At 37.5% G+C, this 17,761-nt stretch overlaps 2 protein-coding genes and 1 non-coding gene across 5 annotated transcripts; all 3 read right to left on the bottom strand.

Annotated features, from left to right (window-relative positions):
* Positions 1–317: 317 nt before the first annotated feature.
* LOC131367618 (nitric oxide synthase, inducible-like) lies at positions 318–14,061 on the bottom strand. 3 transcript variants are annotated; one of them, XM_058413024.1, is made up of 26 exons: positions 13,949–14,061; positions 13,780–13,862; positions 13,566–13,667; positions 11,565–11,713; positions 10,940–11,102; positions 10,770–10,861; positions 9,970–10,111; positions 9,723–9,862; positions 8,364–8,538; positions 8,178–8,279; positions 7,086–7,280; positions 6,837–6,922; positions 6,575–6,719; positions 6,380–6,484; positions 5,165–5,214; positions 4,904–5,078; positions 4,704–4,824; positions 4,514–4,592; positions 4,220–4,413; positions 3,963–4,129; positions 2,930–3,140; positions 2,702–2,789; positions 2,504–2,625; positions 2,234–2,382; positions 1,896–2,090; positions 318–921 (listed from the first exon to the last, which is right to left on the bottom strand). In XM_058413024.1, the coding sequence occupies exons 2-26, from the start codon at positions 13,837–13,839 to the stop codon at positions 883–885; spliced, it is 3,246 nt and encodes a 1,081-aa protein (XP_058269007.1). In that variant the 5' UTR covers positions 13,840–13,862; positions 13,949–14,061; the 3' UTR covers positions 318–882. The 3 variants fall into 3 exon arrangements, with proteins under 3 accessions (XP_058269007.1, XP_058269006.1, XP_058269008.1); XM_058413023.1 differs by having other exon boundaries at positions 13,780–13,857; XM_058413025.1 differs by having other exon boundaries at positions 13,566–13,664; positions 13,780–13,857.
* Positions 11,271–11,342, bottom strand: trnaa-ugc (transfer RNA alanine (anticodon UGC)). The gene has a single exon. It is a non-coding gene; the product is annotated as a tRNA-Ala (tRNA).
* A 1,035-nt stretch (positions 14,062–15,096) lies between the features above and the next one.
* Positions 15,097–17,489, bottom strand: lyrm9 (LYR motif containing 9). Its single transcript, XM_058412938.1, has 3 exons — positions 17,086–17,489; positions 16,489–16,581; positions 15,097–16,131 (listed from the first exon to the last, which is right to left on the bottom strand). Exons 1-3 carry the CDS (start codon positions 17,209–17,211, stop codon positions 16,066–16,068), a joined length of 285 nt encoding a protein of 94 aa, XP_058268921.1. The 5' UTR covers positions 17,212–17,489; the 3' UTR covers positions 15,097–16,065.
* Between the last annotated feature and the right edge of the window lie 272 nt (positions 17,490–17,761).

Below are 17,761 nucleotides of genomic sequence, written 5' to 3'. Positions count from 1 at the left end.
TAATAGTTCAAACCTGGAAATCAAGCAATGCATCATTTCTTTGAAGGAACAAGTTCTTCTGTTGGTTACACCTCACCAGGAAAACCTATTAAGGAATTAATAAGGAACAGACTTGTGAACTTTCTACCATTCTGGTTAGATGATCTGTTTATCAAGTAAAGTGGATGCAGAAATTGTTTAATGTAGACTGAATCTTCATTAACTAAACACACAACTTGCTTTTGCCAGAATTAGTTCAGTTTTTATTGGGATATATAATCGACAGATAAATAATCCGACAAAGCATTTCTAAGCAAAATAAATCTAACTTCAGATTTCAGTTTTAAGGCTTAGTAACATGGGATATGTTATTTCTAAAGGTTTGTTAAGAAACTAAGAGGGTTAATGAGTAAGGTTTGCAGATAATAATAATAATAATAATACAGATAAAACAAACAATCTTTTAAACATAAACAAAAAATTTTAAATTGGGCCTAAAGTGTATACAAGTTGAATACCACTACTAAACTGCTTTTGAAACCAAAGCAATCCTAGCAAGTTTCTGAAGTTTCCTGCTGCAGTGTGTTGCTTTATTTGCCAGCAAAGTATTGGAGTGCTTTCCGTTAGGCTATAATTTAACAAGAAGAATAAATTGTGGCAGTTCAAAACCAAGCCACCACTTGGTGCAATGGGGAGAAATGAGTAAAAGGTCAAATATATCAAGAAAATGTTCAAATAAATGGTAAATACAATACTCTTTAAGTAAGTCATTCTTCAACCACAAAAAAGACACATTAGGATATATGTTAACATTGCAGTATTTTGTTCCCAAATATCCCAAATCAGCTGGCTTCTGTTCTTCACAGGACGAGACTGATGGAGAATACTGAAGGTGAAGCTGTATTAGTCTCCAAATATGTCCTCATGGTACCTCTTCTCAGCCTCAAAACAGAAAATGTTATCATTTAGTACATGATGTGGATGAACTGTCTCTGTTTAGTAAATAACACTACTGAAAATTTAGAACATTGTGTAAACATGTTTTCATTTTCATAATTACCATTAATGACTGGTAATTAGCTGAAAAGAAAAAGAAATATGCATGACAGGATGTACCCTAGTACCAGGGTTGGGAACCTTGTGTACCACAGTGTATGTTGTTGTTGTTCTTTAGACTACTCCCTGTTTGGGGTTGCCACAGCAGATCATTTGGTCTGAATGTTTCGATTAGGCACAGGTTTTATGCCAGGTGTACTTCCTGATGCAACCCTCCTATTTAATCTGGGCTTGGGACCCCGCTTGGGAACTCTTCAGTGGCTGGGTTAGCTCCCTGCCCAGGAATCGAACCCAGGCCACAGCAATGAGAGTGTGGGATCCTGTCGCTGGACCACCAGAAGGCTTGTGTACCACAATGTATGTACTCGCAGAAAATTAGCTGATTGAACTAAAATCACTTCTAAACAATTTCTAACCTAATGTAGATCAGTTCTGTTTTATCCAGATTGAGCTTTCATGGATCTTGTACATAATGCATGAAGAATAACAGTAACAAAAACTGATATGTGTTCAATAACATGTATTAATATCAGTAAAAACAGATTAGTGTAAAAATTATTGTTCTCATAAACACAAACACCAAAGATTTTAATTAATATAACAGGATATAATTCCTGCACCCATACTGGCCCTTTGTGGACACTGGACACCCCTGATTTACGGTGTTAATTTTACCTAATTTGACAAACTCTAAAATTGTTATTAGAATCAAGAAATGGAAGAGTCATTAAAAACACCTTTAACCAAATTGGCAGATGCTCTAATGAGAGTGTTTCTGCTTATTAACATGTATTGTATTGTACTGTATAAATATACACTTGTTAAGTCCTTGCTGTGGTAAAATCTGCAACTAACCATACCTTTAATTGATCCAGATATTCCCCAGCTTGTGAGAAAGTTATTCCCAGACGATTAACCAGGATCTCTTGTATAGTGTGTGCAACATCTTGGGCCATGTTCATGCCCCCACACACATATAGGTGTCCAGTGCTCTGGTACAAGACCTGCCAAACCTCTTCACTAAGCTGCTTCCTCAGGACATCTTGAACATACACCTACGGCCAAAGATATGGATAAATAAGCATAATGCTTAATATCAAATAGATGGCAGATTATAGCCTGAATTACACAAGTGTAATTTGTTTGCTTGGATTCAGCCATTAGTCAGTTCTTGGAGGCAAGAAGTGCAGAGCTCTACCTTGGGGAGACCAGCCTGGCGAGAGTATGCTGGAGTGATGCTCTTCAGAGTGCCATTTTCTCTCATGTACAGAGTCTCCTCTTTATAGAGATGATCCGTGTCTGCACCATGACATCCAAACACCAGCATCATGGGACTGCCTTTCAGGCCTTGCAGACAAAATTTACACATTCTCAAAATAAAAAACTCTTTAGCTGATGCAATGGAGAACTAATAAATAATTCTGTTTCAGCAAATTGCCTGAAACTCCATGAGTGGATCTGGCAGTACCTGTTTTTTTCATGTCATAGAAGCGCTGTTGCCAGAAACTCCTGAAAGGTGCGATACCACTCCCTGCTCCGATTAATATAGTGGGAGAACTGGGATCTGGTGGAAGGTGGAACCCACTGGATCTGTAGAAGATCAATAAGCAAATGTTTTAAATAGTGAAGCCAGGAAAGGCTCAAAGAATGAACTTCTGATTAGTACCTGTGAATAAAGCATGGAACCAGTTGGCCTTCTTTAAGGGTGTTGAGCCATGTGCTGCAGACACCGTAATGCAGAGGACCCTTTCCCTCTGGAATTAAAACAAAATGCTAGAATTCATGGATTTCTATGGATTCTGAATTTTATACTTTAGGCCAGAATGAAGCTTAAATTTCACTAATCATGCTCTCCTAAAGCTGTACGTGGTGGTTAGTTTTCCGAGCCCTTTACCTTGGGTGAGGTAGTTGACCACGGACACGGTTAGGTGAAGCTCGTGAGGGTGGAGGTCTGGGGAGGAGCTAACTGAGTAGAGGCGGGGCTTCAGCAGGGGAAGTTGACTGAGGAGGAAGGCTGCAGAGAGCTCCAGGGAAGGAAACTCCTCCAGAACTTCTAGGAAGTTGGGCTTACTAAATGCTTTCCATTCTGAGTAACACTTGAAGTCCTACAGAAAGATGCCATTATTTATGAGTAAATAAACATTACAATTAAATCAGCAACTGGCACTTAATGACTCTCCTTCAAGAAAATTTGGTAAAAAGGGTCTGAATTGATGACCACCTTCTAAGTTGAAAACACAAATCATTGCTAACATCCTTCAGCATTTAAAGAACGTAAATTTTTAGTGGTAGATAGTCTAGTGTTCAGAGTGAATACTGGACCTACTTATCAAATATATTGAAGTATTGAAGATTTATTGAATAATGAATGTTCCCAAGAACCCATATACAATATAATAGCATGTTGTACACTCCCCTCCAAAACTATTGTTTGTTTGTTTGTTCATTTTTTGATCTCAAACCCAAATGTTTTCAGCCTACAGCAAAGACAAATGAATTCGTCTTGCCTTCCCAATAGTTCCAGGATTTAAGCAATGCTTATACTTAATAATCTTATAAATAATCTTATAACAAATTTGAACATTTGTAAAACTTATATAATGCTAATCGCTGTCCCCTGGTGGTCCAGCGGCAGGATCCCATGCTCTCTTTGATGCAGGAGCTAACCCAGCCACTGAAGAGTTAACTCTTCAAGCCCAAATAAAATGGGAGGGTTATGTCAGGAAGGGCATCCAGTATAAAACCAGTTCCAAAATCAAAATTGTGGACTAGATGATCTGCTGTGGTGACCCCAAACAGGGAGCGGCTGAAAGAATAATATTTAATGCTAATCTCTAAGCATATTTTACATGACAAGAAATGTATGGAGCCCATTATAAAATACTTGAGAAATCACCACAGACTGTCAGAATATTTGTCAGAGTTACCTTTGCAAGAGCTAGCAAGCGCTGTCTGTCATCTTCCTGCTTAGTCATGTGTGAGAGCTTGTGCAAGAAGCTTTGAGACGGTGGGGTGGTGATATCTAAGAGGTATGTAAGAGCTTTGGCCAGAGGGCATGCTGGGATACGTGAATCTGTTTGCCATTTCCCACTCCCTGCAGGACAAGGTAGAACAAATCATTCAGTAGAATCCCCCAGTAGGTAATAAATTAGCATTGTAACTTGAATTAAAATGGACTACCTACCATAGCAGGACTCAGGAAGGTATTCAAGTTGGACACTCTGATTGGTGGGAGGGGCATTAGGGAGGTGCTTCAGAATGCCCATTACCAGCTCAGGTGAATTCCCTGGGAAAACGCCCACATGGTCACCAGGAGCATAATTCAAGGCCTCTTTTTTGTCACTGCCAACCTCCAGTTCAACCAGTATAGTACATCGACTGAAAACAATGCCACATCACAAAACAAAATAAAAAATACACCTTTGAAATGTCACCAAACTCATTTAGGTAAACCTATGTATCAGGTTTGAAAGTCAACCTTGATCTTGAACTGTGTAGATTCTTTCTTCTCTTTAGCTTCATACAAAACACAGTCTTAGAGTGGAGTGCTGAGAGAGCTGTGAGAATAGGCAAGACACCAGACATTTTAGATTTCATAATATTTCCCCAGTTATTTTAAAAGAAAATTGTACAATCACTGAGAACGTTCCTGAAATTATACAAGATACCTGTCATGCGTTCAAAAGAGCTGCTGTCAGGCTGCACTCGGTGTCTCAGTGGGTCCCAGCTGTCTGTTAGATGCTCCACCCATGTGACATAACTCTCAATGCCAAATTCCTCACATGCAGCCTATAAATGTAAACCATTTTTATGAACTACAAGCAGTTGCTGCCAAATGTGATTTTGTGTCCAAAGGTGAGCAGTCAACCTTGAACACGGTGCAAGCCCAGATGGAGAAAGACTCTTCCTGCCCGTTGAGCTCATCACCTTCTCCTATTGATCCCACTCGTTTGGCTCCCAGTTCTGCAAACTTATCATCTACAGCATGGGCAAACGCACAAAACTGTGGGTACACACGAGAGCCAAGGCCAAAAACACAGTACCTGTGTGATAGAAAGAGACTTGTCAAATATTAAGTTCATTAAAAAAAAAAAAAAAAAAACTTCTTCCATTGTCAGAGAATACTAACCTGAGTTTGTTTTTGAGGTTTTTAGTACTGAAAAGGTACTTCTTGAACATCTTTAAAGGGAGAAACGGATTAAATATGTATTATTTATACATTCTATTCAAGGTCATAATGAAATAACAAGCTCAAGAGTGAGAATCATTTGGATACCTTCTTGTGAACATGCACATGCATGGCAAGACCTTTCAGCAAAGTCAGATGATTATGTATGACCCTTTTTGCCATTTATCCATCCACATATATACCATATGGAGACATTTGCCTAGCAGCTTGTAACTATGGTCAGTGCTCCTGTCCTGCAAAGCTGAGGATGGCTTTGTCTCATCTCTTCTAGCCCTGTAATTGTATTCTTTGTACATTTATACAACACCTACAGGGTGTCCTTTGACATTGCTGGAACATATCCTACAGATTGTATGGTGGTTATCCAATCCTTAGATCAAAAGTTGATGTTTCATGAAGTAGAGACCCAGAGAGCTTAAGGGTCTAAGCAGAGTCTGGCTCACTGGGTGTTGGACATAATCACCACAATCTATATACAGCCTGGATGCCCAGGCCCTACTGAGATATGCCACTCTACGAGAAGATCTTCCCCTCATTTAGAGGTGTGGTGCTCTGCAAAGTCTGTTCTGCTATGACCTGGGTACGACAGGTTTCACAGTGTTAACATGGCCACCTTTCTGGTTAGTCAGATTGATCCTGTTTCTTATAATCTTGTCATGAATTATCCAGAAGATCAGAAGTGTTCTAAGTTTCCAATGTGACCACTTCTTTTTTCCGTTCCTGCCTGATCCACCCCGGTTGGAGTCTTGTTGCTTGGTGGTGCTCACTGCTGGTGGGGATAGATCTGCCTGGACAGCCAGGCGACTGCTGTGGATAGAACCACTCGGAGACTATTGCCATCTTTGAACTGCCATTGCTTTAGTCAGCTTTCGGCAGGCAGGAATTAGTGTTAAGTCAAAAATGTGCTCAGAAACTACACTGACCTATTAGTTTCTTATGAGCTTTTGGTTCCACAATTCTTTGTAACTATAAACTGTTGAAGAAAGGACATTATTAACATTAGCATTATTTACTGTCCAGTGTCACCAGGCATCATCTCAGGGAGTTTTTCCTCACCACTGTCACCTCAGGCTTGTCCATATATATGTTCACAAAGATATTCAGGTGATTCTCACCAGCACTTGCAGTTATCCAGGGCAGCAATTGATCCCATACCTGTCCGTTTCCTGGAGAGTCTCCATTGCCGAATGTGCTGGTCACCACCATTAGGAGACACTCGTTCTCAAGCTGCAGGAAATTGTAGTCCTCCATGCAGAGTAGCTGTATCCCAAACAGACAGGAAATGATAGTTCATTCAGTCCATACCATAATGTTTCTATAGATAATTTTCATATCCATTTAAACCATTACCCTGGGATTAAAAGCACAAGTGAGAATTGATTTGAGCTTTTTGGCAAAGGTCTGTGATTTTCCTGTTTCAGTAGCATAGAGAATGGTGCAGGGCACTCTCTTTACCAGAGCAGATTTCATGAGTATTTGAGAGAAGACCACCGCCCTGGAGCAAGAGAATTCACAAAAACTCAGCATGCAAACATTGAAGAATCTCAAATCATTGTAATTAAATGATTAGATATTAGCATGCGGTATGCATTTAACGGGAGAGAGTACTTACATTATCAGACCTTTGAAACTTATTCTTTGTTGCTTCTTCAATCCTTTTTTTTCATCTTTCCATACATGGGTTAACCAGGGATCAGGCTTCAAATAAAGATCATTATATTCATGAAATAAGAAGCCTGTAGTTTCAGAAGTTAGGCGTTTAGTTCCCAAAAGATCAGTAGCAGATTATATACATTTGTTGCAACTGTATTTTATGATAATCCCATATTTGGTCTTGAATAATCATGCTCATGTTTGCTACCTGGTAGTAATAGAAGGGGGAGAGTATGTAGCTGATCATCTCCTGGTGGAACACAGGGGTCAGAGAACCAGACATGGGAGGAACAAGCCAAACCCAGTCAGCCGGACAGCCACCACGCACCCGCAGCTCACTCTCCATGTGCTTCATGAAGGACTCAGTGGCAGAGTGATGGTCTGTAATGGTCACCTTATTTTTCTGCAGCACAAGACGACAGAAGAAGAAATTTGTATCAAAGTTAGCAATCGATCAAATAGAATAGAAGATTTAATTTTAAAAATGCCACCTCAGTGACTTTCTTGCATTATTTCCAGCTCAGTGTGAATGATAAACACTGTATGGCCATAAATAAGAAATGTGGCTTGTGTTTAATAAAACATGTATAGTTTTAATCTAATCAAACCTTTGTATTTATTAAATCACGTAACTCAGCATCACATTTTTTCTTCGCTTGCATTTGGTCAGCTAAATTTACTTGCACTTGCCTGCAATTTTTAAATCAATTACCGTTATTGTCACAGTTTATGAAAATGTATATTAGGAAAGTTGAAGGGGAAAGACAAAACTATATCAGCACAAATTACTGCATTCTTTTTTCTAAACGTTATATCTGGATTTTAATAACTTGTATGCAAACCCATGGGTCTCAAGGTGGGTAACACCCTGGATGGGGTTGCCAACCCATTGCAGGGCACACACACAATTGGGAGATGCTAATCAGCCTACAATACATGTCTCTGGATTGGGAGAGACCAAAGTACCTTGAGGAAACCAACAAAATGTAACCCCCCAGGTCCTACTTGCCACAGCTCCAAGCGGGTCTCGAACCCGGGCATCTCCAGCATGGGAGGCATGCACTTTAACAAGGAGGATAAAGACTGCTGCCTCTAGCATTAGTCGCTAGTTTGCCTCTTGAGATCAGGGGAGTGAGGTTTACCTGCACAGCACCTACAGCTGGTCTCTGTTACACTCACCCCCCTAAACCTCACTCACATCCGTGTCATGGTACCAATGTAACCCCCCCAGGTCCTACTCGCCGCCGCTCCAAGCAGGTCTTGAACCCGGGTCTCCAGCATGGATTGCATTATTTTTTACCTGAAAACTGTGAATCACAGCAACATTGATGGCAACGAGAGCCTGATCCTTCCACAGGGATGACAGCTTGTGTGTATCCAACCCCATACAACGTCCAACTTTCTGCGTTAAAAATAGAAATTAGTTTTAAACTATATAAACCTTACCTCTTGTATCATCCTAATAATAATATCATTATAGATTTACCTCCAGAAAGTTGTAGCGCTGAGTATCGCAGAAGTCCCTCACACCAATCTCAGTGCCCATGTACCAACCATTAAAGGGGCATGCTGTGAACTCAAGACCGCCAATCTCCAGCAACATGTTGGACACTGCAGGTACTGCATACCATCTGAGGTTCAGATCTTTGAACCATTCATAACTGGATTGAAAAGAATGCACTAATCAGCGTAAGGTATTCAGGTCTGACTATAAAAAATACTAATATAGGAACAATCGTTTGTGATGTTCTTTATCAGCTTATCATTTGAGGATGATAGTTAAAGAGAAACATGCATGTCCAGTTGATAAATTAACCTGAAAAAATGTTTTACAGCAACAGGAAAGAATACTTATGCAAATTTTCCATATTATGGCTTATTTTGAGTAGATTCATGGTGTATATTCCCAATATAGTGTATATATAACCAGTTCCTTGTTCTAACACTAAAATAGCTTTATGCAAAGCTTTGTACAAGCCTGGTCTTGTATGACGAAAAATAACTACTTCAAGATGAAGTGGCCAGATTTTCCTAGAAGGATTTTGGACGTACCTTGTTGTAAGATTTCAATATTGATAGTTGCATCTTATAGGCTCCAGCAGTCAGCACTTCACTGAAATCCACATAGTGCTTAAGAAAGCTAATATGTGATGGGGTGATTCTGGTATGTTCTCACGAATGAATGGGGCAAATGAGTGGTTTTATGAAGGACAAATGGCTTTTCCACTTCTCCCTGATCTTTAAGTTTTGAAGTATTGGTTGATTTAAAGGTTCTTTTACTGCAGACCCTTCAGAAGCAAATGGAGTACTGGGAACTTTTGTGTTCTTAAAGCTTTGGATTTACTTGGATTTTCAAGCTTAAGTAGAAAACAAGCAGTGAAAGAGACCTTTAAGCACCCCAAGTGAAGAGTCTTGGTGCTCTGCGTAAACATCATGAGGTAAACAGAGACAAGTAATAAACATATTGATTTGCCACTAGAATTTAGCTTGGAATTTTTCTTCTCTTATCTCTTCAAATATTCCACCAGGAAATATTTTCCTAAAAAAGATATATATATATATTTACATTTTAGACAGTGTGATTTGCATATTCGAATCACAACGTGGTAAAGAAACTTTGTTTCTGAATACTGCTTCTAAAATACTACTATGTTTATTTATATCCACATCATGGATAATACTGCCTGTTTTGTTGAAAAAACCCTGCCATGATATATTTGCATCAGGATTGTTAAATAACTCTCAAACTAGCCTTTAATTTAATAGACCCACAGTCCTCTAGTTTAAAAAGAAGTTAGAGCTATCATGAAAGTAAGGAAATGTTTATAAGGTATTTAGCGCTTACTGTGGGTGCTCGATTTCAACATCCAGTATCAACTCTGCAGGAATTTCGTACAGCTCAGGATCTTCTCCATTGGCCTGCAACATCAGTGGCAGCACATCAAAGGAGCCGTATTTTGGTGTCCATCCAAGTCGGACACAAATCTGTTGGAAGGCAGTGATTTCAATTAAAAAGGAAGAAATTGCCTCAGAGAAATTAGTGTTGCTGTCAATGAACAGTAGTTAATTGACATTAGATGACTTGAGGATACCTCAGTGAACTCCACATTAGCAGGGTCTCCTATAATTTGTCCGTCCGCCATCTGATAGCCAGCGTATCTAATGAGCTGACTGTTCCAAACCCGGAAATCATGCTGGCCATCGGTTCTTTGAGGGAAGATGGTGATGGCTGACCTATAAATGGATGGAGACTTCAAAGCACCTTTGTACATCGCTCTGGATAAGGACGTCTGACAAATATGTTAATGTCAATACAATAATAAGAAATATATACAGCACTGTTTAATCCTCAAATCTCAAGGCAAATCACACGTATACATTAATGTGCTCATTGTAATGCATTATTGTTTTTATAATAATAGCTCAGTCACAGAGACTTGTATGGTGGATGCTGTTATTTTTAAAAAATATATACAAAAGTATTGGACTAGTAAAGCCAATTATTTTGTTTTTGTTAAGACCTTTGGCTTTGAGATGAATATGATGAAAAGATAGATATGAGACAATATATTAGATTTTTAGTGTTTGCTGGCAAAGTCTGTAGTGTCACTGAGGAAGAGACAGGAGACAGTGTTGGCCTATTGATTGGAAGGTTGTGAGTTCAAACACCAGCTCCACCAAACTGCCACTACTGGGCCCCTGAGCAAGGCCTTTAACCCTCAGTTGTATAAAAAATGAGATTTTGAGAAATTGTAAGTTATTCTGGGTAAGGGTGTCTGCCAAATGGTGGACATGTAAATGTAGGTTTTATGCTGAAAGAGGTTTATTCAAGATGTAATTCTCTATTATCTGTTCTTTGCAATAATAAGCATCATCATCAAAATCTACATACCTCACATTGCCTCCATTCGAAGCAAATTTAAGATGCGCACACAGAAACTGGAACATGTCTTCTGTTGTCCTGCATTTCCGTGCATCAAACACCTAAAGAGGAGAGAATCCTTTTATATGTATACTGATCATCAACTTCAAAGTTGAATATGAGCTTCAAAAGTCTCAAACCTGCAAATTGGACCACTGAATTCTGCCAATGCACCTGGGCGCGTTCCTCCAAGCCTGCTTGGCTCCAAACACGAGTTCTTCAGTAGTGAGCTGATATGTTCTGGTGACATCAATCTCTTGAGCAACCTCATTAACCCGGGCCAAGTGCTCGTCTATTTTAGAGCTGTGTTCAACGATGAATACAAATGAGTCAAGAATCAAAAAGCATTTATTGTCATTTCAAACATATATAGCTGACGCAGTACACAGTGAAATGAAACGTTTCTCCAGGACCCTGGTGCTACATAAAACAACACAGAGCTACAGACTTAAAGTAAGTAACCAACTTATCTGGAGATGCCAGGGATTGAACCCGGGGCCTCATACACGCAAAGCATGTGCTCTACCACTGAGCTACATCCCCTTGATTAACCACCTTGAACTCATCCCCAAATGATTTGTGATTAGGCTTGTCAGCCAAATCATGCTTTCAAGGTATAAGTGATCCCAATAGCAATTAAATTCAAAACCATTGCCCATTTTTCCCAAGCTGGTGTGATTAAAAATGGCCTGGAAAAAATGCTCAGATTGGCAACCTTGATTAACATTCCATAGATGTAAACACACACCTTTAAATAATGCCTACCTTTTAAAGGATTTGTAGTACTGGTTAATGAAGTCAATAGCCTGCGTGAGGAGCTCATTGGTGGAAGGTGGGGAAACGGGAGGAGAGCGAGTTAGAGGCTTCGGATTCATTATGGAGCCCTCACACATTTTTGGCTTGCAGCACAGACCCTGGAATTTCAAACAGTCACAGCTTAGGAGAGTTTGTCTAAGACGGGATTAATCTAACAGATAAGTGAGTGACACAGGAATGTGTGTGACTTAACAGTGTATATTATAAACAATGAAATTGTATTGGTTCACATATTTTGGATATGCCTGGAACGTGCATTATACTGGAATCTTTCAACACCATAATATCAGGTCAAGTAGTGAACCTATAATGAATTAAATACTACAACATATTAATATAGTAGAAATCATGCCATGTTAATTAAAGCAAATAAGCAGTATTGTACAAAATTGAAGATATTAATAAATGGTACAATATTCAGTGTTCTTCTAAAGTAAGTCATATAAGTACAATATTACATTGTAAATATAACTAAAAATGATGATAAAATGTATTCTATAGTAATATACACTGGATAAAAGTACCATATTAACTATGACTGCTGCTACTACTAATAATACATCATAATGAAATTTATACCAATAATAATAATAATAATAATAATAATAATAATAATAATAATAATAATAATAATAATAATAATAAATATAACTAGCTCTACAGCAAATATGTGTATGGTGTAGCATTAAATATAATTAACTTCTAAATATGTTATGGTACTATATAATCTCTCCATCCATTCTATACACCTCATATCCTACACAGCGAAGACCCCAGAAGATTTGGGGCACATGGTTACCCCTGTACAGGATGCCAGTCTATCAGACTCACGGACTTACACACTAGGGACAATTTAGAGATGCCAATCAGCCTACAATGCATGTCTTGAACTGATGGAGGAAACCTGAGAGCCCGGGGAGACCCTGAGGCACGGAGAGAACACATACAGGGCGGAGTTGGGAATTGAAGCCCCAATTCTGAAGGTGTGAGGCAAAAATACTAATCACCAAACCACCAGGTACTATATAGGGCTTAGTGCCTAGAGTACATTATATTCTATAGTAATATATGGTAAGAAGCACTGAATAGTAAAGAGGACTAAATAGTGCCATAGTTAATAGTATAGTGCTAAATAGTACAGCATTAAATAGAACAGATAAGTAAAGATTACCATAGTTAATAGTATTCTATAGCAACATAATTACGGTGAGTAAGTAATATGTCACCATATAGTACTATTTACTATGATATTATTTAGTAATAGTGAACTATTTAATATAGATACATCATTATATCATTATTTACTATAGAACAATTTTCTACTAATTATATATGCTGTAAATGATCATTAATGTGGTACTTTACAGTACTAATGTATTCTTATGGAGCAAATGTAAATAGTCGACAACTGTGTGATATTAAATAAAAACTATTGCCATTGTAAATAGTGCTGTAAAATACCACAGTCATTGTTGCACACAGAAACTGGTATAAAAGAATGCCATAGTAAATGATAAGATATGTTAATATATGTAACATTAAAGAGTAAATATTACTAAATAGTACCATAAAAAATAAAGCAGTAGTCATGTAGCAAAAAGTAACTATGACTAAATAGTACAGTAAATGGAATAAATATTTAATAGTAAATATTACTTAGTAGTGATTTTACTTCAAAGTATTCTATTGTAACACATAGAAAATAGTGATATATAGTATCATAGGAATTAAAATAGTAAAATAGTACTATATGGTGAATCTTGTGATATAATACATGATATAAATATTACCATATATTACTAAATATTACTAACTATTACAGAAATAAACATCATTCTATAATATTACATAGTAAACTGGATTAAGTAGAATTAAAAAGCACATATGTGTTTTTTTTTGTTTTTTTGTTAAGGCTATAGGTTTGTCTCAGGTATCTGGAATGGGACTGACCTTGACAGCTCTGTGATAAAGCGTGTCTTGGTATCGTGAGCCGGTTTGAAGATTCCGCACATGGAGCTCTACAGGACTCCGGATGCTCCGGTTTGCTGCCTGCTAAATGACCATCCAAAACATTTACATCCCTTCTGTGTAAGTTGGATTACTTCCTTTTTAATTAAATTATCTTGTACATCATATTAGCAGAAAGTTAGTTCAGGTTACTGACCTTGTATAGCTGAGTCTGCTGGAGCTCCTTTCCTTTACTTTGAAAAAGTTTCTTTCCCATAATTTTATCAAGTGATATCTAATCTTATAAGAAATGAGCATGTCAATAACTAGATGTATAATAATAATAATAATAATAATAATAATAATAATAATAGACAAAACAAGACCTTCTTCTTTTTCTTTTTCTTCTTCTTCTTCCTTTATTTAGTCAGTAGTAGTTATACATTCATAAAAAAATCACTTATTTGCTTAGATTTTCGATGCAAGCTCATCATCGGTGTGCAGCATTGTGAGCAAATTACATTTTTTTGCCCCTTTTATATGCTGCATCTGCTTCGGATTGGGGCAGAAGGGGCAGCAAAGAAATGCCAAACTCTTGAGATGTCAAGCCCATGAGGAGAGGGGGATAAGGAGCTGAGAGCACTACTCTGAATGGTGGGCTATTTACATTATGCAATAACAGGAAAAATAACTGACAATGGGAAAATTATTAGCATTACTTTACTTTAAAAGGGATAAAATGTAAAATAAACAAACAAAACATTTAGATTTCATTTGGTAGTATTTTACTGTTTTGGCATAAATTTTATCCTCCAAAACCATTAGGAGACATAAATGTACTTAATTCATGAACATTGTTTACATCAGTATGAGTCAGTAGTGACAAAAATGCATAGAATTTGGGTCTAAGCACCAAAAAGAATCCTTAACATAATTCTACCTTTTTCTATTAGGGGTCACAGCGCTGATGAAGGAGATAGGCCTAATGTAGTTGCCGATTTTCTTGCTAGCTTTCATGGGGATGTGGTTGCTTAGTGGTTAAGGTGATGGGCTACTGAGCTGAAGGTTGTGAGTTTGCTTCCAAATTAACTAAACTACCACTGCTGGGCCCCTGAGCAAGGCCCTTAACCCTCAATTACCTAGACCTATAAATGAGACAAATTGTTAGTCGCTCTGGATAAGGGTGTCTACCAGAAATGTAAATGATACAAATAATGAAGCATTTGTCAAAAGCCTGTTTGCTCTCACTAGGCAAAAATGCTTAGAATGTATACATTTTACGAAATTGGTTTATCATGTATTGCCAATGCATCATCAGTATTGATGGGTTTGATGCATGATGTACATTTATCCCTGAATTCACTCAAACAGGGAACCCATCATCAAGGGACAAAATAGAACAGGTTTTTAAGTTTATATTCATTGACTAGAAACTGACATAGATCTTCTGTTTAACTGATTAATGTAGTGTGTCTACTAAATGACTTTTCTACCATCACTTGTTTAAATATTAGAGACATATTGGATAGGTGTAAAATAATTCAATTCAATTTTATTTGTATAACGCATTTAACAATGGACATTGTCTCAAAACAGCTTCACAGAACATTAGAAACATAGTACAAAACGTTCAGGATTAATGTTAGACAAAAGGTTCAAGATTAAAATTGGAATTATATGTAAATTTACTTGTATTTATCCCTAGTGAGCAAGCCTGAGGTGAGTGTGGCGAGGCAAAACTCCCCAAGACGGTAAGAAGAAGAAACCTTGAGAGGAACCAGACCCGAAAGGGAACCTCAGCCTCATTTAGGTGGGTTTAACAAAACAAAACAAACAAACACAATGCAAATACACAATGCAAAGAAAATAAATGTATGTATAAATATTTATTTCAATTGCAGCAAGAATCACTGGACAATCAAGTTAAATGTCAGTGATAAAAAATTTAACTGCTGTATAACCCAAATGTATTAGGTTTAAGATGTAAATGGTTATCAAGTTATTATTCACAGCAGTGGTAATATTTAAAAGGTAATAAATATTTATTTAAGATTCAAAATAGGAGACCTAGGCAATTCTGAGTCATGGCTTTAACATTTAATAAATCACATAGATCATGTTTGTTGTGAGTCTGAAAGAAAATGAATATTTACATAATCGGACAAAATGCTGAGGAATACTTTTATTTTTAAAATTATTATTTCATTATTAAACATTCAACCGTAATCAGTGCTGACAAAATCAGAGTTCATTATATTTATTAAATATTTAATGTAACCAATGGAAATGAATACAGGTGCATCCAGAGAGCTAAGCTAATGGCATGGTTCAGCTGAGTGGTTAGTTTGACATTTTCACACAAATATACAGTTGGTCAGTGAGCACCAATTTATTTTTATGGACAGTTTGGTACATTTCTTCCCTTGAAAAACTTGGCCTACAACAGTAACAGGTAATAAACACGATTTAACTTTCTTTGAGCTTCAAGCAATCCAGTGTAGCATCACCTTCCATCAGAGTTACTTTGTTGTGTTTTATCCTGACTTGGAGATCCTGATTTTTTGATATACTGCCAAAAAAAAAAGAAATGGAGACAGATTAATTCACACTGATAAGATGTTAGGAATAAAACATTATTAATTGAAACCACAGAAATAATTAATTGAAATGTTTTTAAAAAATGAAAATTAAATGATTAAAAAAATCAACAGAAAACATCTCATCACAGTAAACATCATATCAAAATGACTTTTTGATATATTTTTGATTTTTTGAAATTAAAACAACTTTACAGTGTTTATCAGTAGCTTCAAAAAAAAACATTTATATCCATAATGACCCTCTCTGTTCAGAACTCTTCAAGAATCACAATCAAGTAGTTATATGATTTTTCTTGTATCTAGCCACTCTAGTGTTTAAAGTTGACCTTGTTTAAAATCCAGTCAGCATCAGTAATAGCTCGCTGGATGATCATACGAATTCGTTCGGGATCGTCCTCATCTGCGTGGCTATTGTAACTCTGTAACAGGACAATCAAGTTATGAACATGCAAATGAGTCTGTGATTTCATCTGATATGAAGCTGAAGCATTAAGAGTTCCTTTCACTGGAACTAATGAGCCGAGCCCAACCCCTAAAAAACAACACCTGAATTCAATGATTTAGAGGAACGTCCCAAAACTTTATATAGTGTATGTGACATAGTTTGCTATACAACAATTCTCTTGTGTAACATTTGATATTTAACAGTCCTTATGTAACCTGGTTTGATATACAAATAATTATGAATTAATTCAATGAACTTTAAATGCAAATTAGTTTATGACGTCATATGGGGACATCTAGAGTCTGGACAAGCCGTTTCCCCCTGAAGAAATGTTTCTACCAATGCCGTAATCACAAAAAACTAGGCAGACGAATCATATGTCCAGTTTAGTTTTTGGTCTTTGTTTGTAAAATTACACACACTGCACTGAGTTACTGTGTTTATTCACTCAGGGGTTTCAGTAAAAAGCGCTCAGTACCTGCCGGACAGTGTGTCGGTAGTGTGTCTGCATGGCTGCACTGGGCAGCAGTCTGCAGCAGCGGAGCAGGTAGCGGTAAAGCTGCACCGGAGTCCGCACGAGCTCCGCACCCGGAAGTGGCACCATTCTTCCTTACCGGCTCACACTCACTCCGATGACCTTCACTCAAAAAACACAGGAGAGCAAGATAAGGCTAGAACATAGCCCTGAATCGGAATTATTATTTTTCGTGTTTAAATTCTAGTATATTTTCCCATGCGAATTGTACGCGCTGTTAGAGGACCGAATCACAAAGAGATGTTTTATTCAGATCCTCTGATAAAGTAGTGACTTCTGCTCCATGCCTAGCGCTTTATATGTGCAGTAAGTGTGTGTGTGTGTGTGTTGGGATTCTCCCGAAAATACCTTCCGGTGTTTGGGTAGCTCTGTAATAATTTCAAACTAAAAGTCTCGTTATTTGGGCGTTAAAAGAAAAATACAAACTACTACTACTACTATAGCTTCCAACACCAACACTACTGCTACTACCACCACCACAATCACTACTACTATTACTGCTACCACCACCACTACTACTACTACTACTACTTCTACTACTACTGCTACCATCACCACTACTATTACTGCTAACACCACCACTACTACTACTACTGCTACCATCACCACTACTATTACT

This window comes from Hemibagrus wyckioides, linkage group LG17 (genome assembly GCF_019097595.1).
Source record: "Hemibagrus wyckioides isolate EC202008001 linkage group LG17, SWU_Hwy_1.0, whole genome shotgun sequence".
NCBI classification, from domain to species: Eukaryota; Metazoa; Chordata; class Actinopteri; order Siluriformes; family Bagridae; genus Hemibagrus; species Hemibagrus wyckioides.
Note: the sequence above shows the minus strand (reverse complement) of the source record. Positions and strands in the feature narration are given on the sequence as shown.

Bases quoted from the DNA above. Each gene is read 5' to 3' on its own strand.
- LOC131367618 (XM_058413024.1), bottom strand. From the start codon at position 13,839: ATGGGAAAGAAACTTTTTCAAAGTAAAGGAAAGGAGCTCCAGCAGACT. The intron at 6,923-7,085 runs GTAGCAAACATG...CTTTATTTGAAG, and splicing joins CCCCCTTCTATTACTACCAG to CCTGATCCCTGGTTAACCCA. The intron at 5,079-5,164 runs GTTAGTATTCTC...TCTATCACACAG, and splicing joins AACCTCAAAAACAAACTCAG to GTACTGTGTTTTTGGCCTTG.
- lyrm9 (XM_058412938.1), bottom strand. From the start codon at position 17,211: ATGGTGCCACTTCCGGGTGCGGAGCTCGTGCGGACTCCGGTGCAGCTT. The intron at 16,582-17,085 runs GTACTGAGCGCT...GTCCTGTTACAG, and splicing joins ACCGACACACTGTCCGGCAG to AGTTACAATAGCCACGCAGA. The intron at 16,132-16,488 runs GTCAACTTTAAA...TTTTTTTGGCAG, and splicing joins CTGACTGGATTTTAAACAAG to TATATCAAAAAATCAGGATC.